General features: G+C 41.6%; 1 protein-coding gene across 1 annotated transcript in view; it reads left to right on the top strand.

Annotated features, from left to right (window-relative positions):
• The first annotated feature begins 1,167 nt into the window (after positions 1–1,167).
• LOC110042855 (alpha-parvin-like) overlaps positions 1,168–4,694 on the top strand; it is a 23,160-nt gene continuing 19,633 nt past the window's right edge. Inside the window, exon 1 of the mRNA XM_020748237.2 lies at positions 1,168–1,320. Within this exon, the coding sequence (XP_020603896.2) occupies positions 1,197–1,320 (124 nt within the window). The 5' untranslated portion in view covers positions 1,168–1,196. The remainder of the gene's footprint in view (positions 1,321–4,694) is intronic.

Genomic DNA, 4,694 nt, shown 5'->3' with positions numbered 1-4,694 from the left:
TTATCTTCAAAAACGCTTGTTTTAACATGTAAATACATAACACTATCTAAAACAGAAACTAAACAGAAACAGAGACTTAAGACACACTAAAAAATGAGGTTTTGTATACACCGCTCGCCAGTCTTTGAACTGGCCGTTGACTAAAGGTTATTTTTGACAGTTGGGATGCGCTTTAATGGCCGTTGCCTTTGTGGAGAGTTGGTCGTTGTAGAGATGGTAAAATAAGAGGGAATGTATGAACTGTCCGCCTGGATAAAAAAAGTTGCAGCGGCCGTTGTAGAGAGGTAGCCGTCAGTGAAAATTTGACTGTATTAACGTACACAACAATCATGAGACACGCTACTCTGGAAGACCCATCTTTCGTTTGCTTTCTTTTTTTTTTTTTTTTTTCACAAACACGAATAATGTACAACGAAATTTAGAACCAGCTCTGAATCAAATTTTCCTTTGAAGAGTAATCAACCGTACAAAATGTCCGGTCATCCAACGATGCGACCAGAAAAAAACAATTTTTGACCGGACATTGCCCGTTGACCGGTCATTATTTCAAGCCCGCTATATTTTATATAATATTACCGGATTTCGGATTCCGGATTTCGGATTCCGGATTCCGGATTCTGGGTTCCAGATTCCATATTTTAGGGTTACCCCATGCACCCCCATCCCGCACCCCCACCCCTCCCCCCCCCCCCCACCTCCTCGGCCAGCCTGAATATCACTCAGGGTAGCCTGAATAATGCTCAGGTTAGCCTGTTTTAAAGTTAAAACTGAGTCTGTAGTCGGGACGTCTACAAACAAATGTCATACACCACATTTCAGAAGCCTAAGACAAAAAAAAAAGATTTTTATACCATGAAGCGTGGATATGACAATTCTACCAGCCATCTACCCGCAGGACAAACGGAAAAGGAACTATTTGATGTATGTCTGTAGCTTACCATCTCCAGCATACGCAGCAGCATTGAACACAAGCTAAGATGCCTGGGAGTAGGCCGTATTCTCAAATATTTCGTTTGAGGATCTTCCTCTAGCTCGCCGCCATTTTTTCGAAATTTCCAAACATTCCGAATGACGAGATATAACAAGTACTGCTATTGGTCCTTGGAAACTCGATCTGCCAATGAAAATAGTCCTTAGTTGAAGCATTCTTTTACTTACAGAGAGGTTCATGGGTAGCTGAAAAAACCAGCACAAACATGGCGTCTTCTCCTTCAAGTCCTGGTTCGCCAACTGGCACTCTAACACGGGAGAGCTCTAAGAAAGATACCGGAAAGCTTGGCTGGGTTGGAACGCTTACTCGACGGAAGAAAGGACAAGAAGGTAAATTGTTCATATCAAACATCGATGCGTTTTGTTTTGATATCTTGTGCGAATAGTTGTCACCGACCGATCTATCGATCGAAGACATCTGAGTTGTGTACAACTTTTCTGTCGTTTTTTCTCGTGTATTGCTCGACTTTATTAGCCTCTAAGGATCGTTCAGTCTACATTCTTCCCGTTTGTAATGCTATGGGATAATCTTTCAAATTTCATTAATTTTTAGTGAAGGTTCGAAAACATTAATGGCTGTCTAGAAATTCCACAGCGAATTCCAACACTTTATCACACCCTTTCCTGTTTTATCACGACAACGCAACCCTTTAAATATGTCACTTTTCGGGATTAAATTTGTTTCATGCGAATTGTCGTGTAAACTTAATTCGAACGACTGATAACTTATTATGCTAAAATAAAAATAGAAATTGTTGCTCGAAAGTCAGGGAATCTCCCTATTCCGACTCAGCCATCATATGTAAACTTACGCCTAGCAGAGTGTTTTGACCTGTTTTTCATCGAAAGGTTTACTTCATAGGTTTTATTCTTCTTAGATTCACATTCAAATGCACGAGGACACTGCATTTGGATTCACTAACACTAGATGCCCTGTTTTAAAAATATAAATATTTGTTTAGGGGCAGGCTAGTTTAAATGGAGCCATGATACAACATAATTTTAAGAAAAAGAAGATAGCATAACAGTACTGAATAGGATATGAAATTGAAATTGACAAACATGTAAATGGGTTATTCTTAGGCCCAGTTCAGACATTGTGCTTCTGCCGTGCCAAACTAAATTCAGGAATTAAAAGCATGGCAGAAGCACAGCATCTGAATCAAGCAATTAAGTTCAACAAGCTCTGACACACTACATGACTCTGGCATGGCAGCAATTCAAACATCGTGCTTCTGTCGCTCCAAACAAAATTCATAAATTATTGCTGCGGAGCGAGCATAGCGAGTGAGCAGCAACATAATCAGGATTTAAGAAGAATATATAGAAGGGGGTACGAATTCTCGAATTCATCACTTTTTACCACAATGCATTGCAGTTAACCAGACTGCACTGCGCCACTTTTACTGGAGTGCATTGCGCCACGAACAACACGAGGATCTCATACTCGTCGAGCCGTCGTCCTTTTTCGTGTGGATTCCACTGAGAAAGTTTGCTCTGATTTACCTGTAAAGCGATGTGAAGGAGATCGTGCTTGACTTTCACAACTCTTGCTATGCAGTATGTGAAAGTTTGTAAATCTGGACGATTAATTGTGACATCTTAATCTTAGTATGTCATTTCTTAGCAGTCTTGCCTCCTTCGCCGAATTCTTAAATAAAGAGAAATCGTCGTTACTAAAGCCTATAGAATAATTAAGACAAACGAAAACCGTGGAACACGCTGATTTCATAAATGCTGCAATCTATTCCTTTTCATCGAAACATGACTTTAAGCTAAAGCTTGAGCATTTTTACACATCGCGGTGGACACGTTCTTGACACAGTCTGTGTTCTTCTGTCAAGTTCTAGAGATATTTAATGCGTGCCAGTACAGAATTTATAAGTTAGATTTCTGCTCCTACAATTTCCACATCTTTCGATTTTCGCGATCTGGTAAAGGGGAGGCTGATGTGTATCGTTTTATGCCCAAACATACTTCAGATCACAATGTGCTTTTTTGTCTCGATCCTTTGTCACACCTCGCCATCGATGCGTCATCATGCATGAAGTTGATGCATACAATGACAGATATTAAGTGACACCACGATTTGACACTACTTTGAGAAATAACAGTTAATGTAAGTCTTGGAACGCGCAGATAAATGAATCACGGCGTTAAATATGTCACTATCAACAGAATGTGCCGCAGCATTACTATCTTTAGATACCCTAGTAGTAATGTATTTTGGCAAGATTGCATTCTCACGGGGAGTTAGGAGGAGAATTGCCTCGAGGCATCAGTAATAGACCATTTTACAGTTGTCTGCTCAGTGACCTGGGCTTTGTATGGCAGCGAGGCTAGAGTTGACCTTGTTTTGATACAGACCTCACTGCTTTTGTCATGTAAATGCACCTAGTTAGCATCAGAACAACTTGTTTTACACAACAAAAGCAGTGAGGTCTGTATCAAAACAAGGTCAACTCTAGCCTCGCTGCCATACAAAGGCCAGGTCACTGAGCAGACAACTGTAAAATGGTCTATTCCTGAATTTGGTTCAACTCTGGCACGGCATCTGAATCAGAGTTGTTTTCCTGTCATGCTACAGTTGAACCTAATTGCAATTTAGTTTGGCACGGCAGAAGCACGACGTCTGAACTTAAGAGCCTTAGATTGGCCTACATGTAGAGCAAACTTGCAAAGTGGTCACTGTGAGGGCATACATTTGCATAATCTAAATCATTAAAAAAACCTCCATGCTGTGTGGATTATCCACTGTTTTTTAATCTGTTGTTCAGATGTGGGACCTTGACATTTCAATCAAAGAATATCTGAATTGCCCAGACTCTGTTGTCAGTTGTGGAGGCAAGTCTTAAACGGGAATGAGGGGTGAGGGGTTGGGGGATGACCCTGAATAGCACTTTGTTTAGTTTGAAAAGCACTCTAGTTAGCCTGAATAATGCCTACATGTAGGTCACCTCTACAGGTGTAAGTAGGTGTGAGCTCCTCACTCCTCGCTCCTCTCTCCTCGCTCCTCGCTCCTCACTCCTCACTCCTCACTCCTCACTCCTCACTCCTCACTCCTCACTCCTCACTCCTCACTCCTCACTCCTCACTCCTCACTCCTCACTCCTCACTCCTCACTCCTCACCTCACTCCTCACCTCACTCCTCACTCCTCACTCCTCACTCCTCACTCCTCACTCCTCACTCCTCACTCCTCACTCCTCACTCCTCACTCCTCACTCCTCACTCCTCACTCCTCACTCCTCACTCCTCACTCCTCACTCCTCACTCCTCACTCCTCACTCCTCACTCCTCACTCCTCACTCCTCACTCCTCATCCCTGTTTTAGACCTTCCAGTTGATTTTGTTGTCTCCCGTTTGTCTTGGTGAGAGCAGGCAGGCTAGTTTTGGTTAGTTTTGGAGAGTATCTAGTTGAATTTGCATGCACATTGTATATGGAGTTTGTCAAGAATGTGTAGTACCTGCCAACTCTCACCCAGAGGTGATTCTAGGATAAAAATTCTAAATTGGCTGTGACTTAGTAAAGTTGGTACATGTAGAGGGTGTGTTTAAAGCTTACAGTTACATTTGCTTTTGTCAAGTCTGACTTGAAAAAACAAAATTATACTGAATGATTTAAGGATTGTGTGTATAACACACTGTATGGAGAGTAAATGTTTGTCATCTGGGTGTAAATTCTGAAATTCTTTCTTCAATACA

The sequence above is a fragment of the Orbicella faveolata genome, unplaced genomic scaffold, assembly GCF_042242905.1.
Source record: "Orbicella faveolata isolate gen_17 unplaced genomic scaffold, um_ofav_v1 contig_34, whole genome shotgun sequence".
Taxonomy (NCBI): domain Eukaryota; kingdom Metazoa; phylum Cnidaria; class Anthozoa; order Scleractinia; family Merulinidae; genus Orbicella; species Orbicella faveolata.
This window is presented reverse-complemented; position numbering and strand designations above follow the sequence as displayed.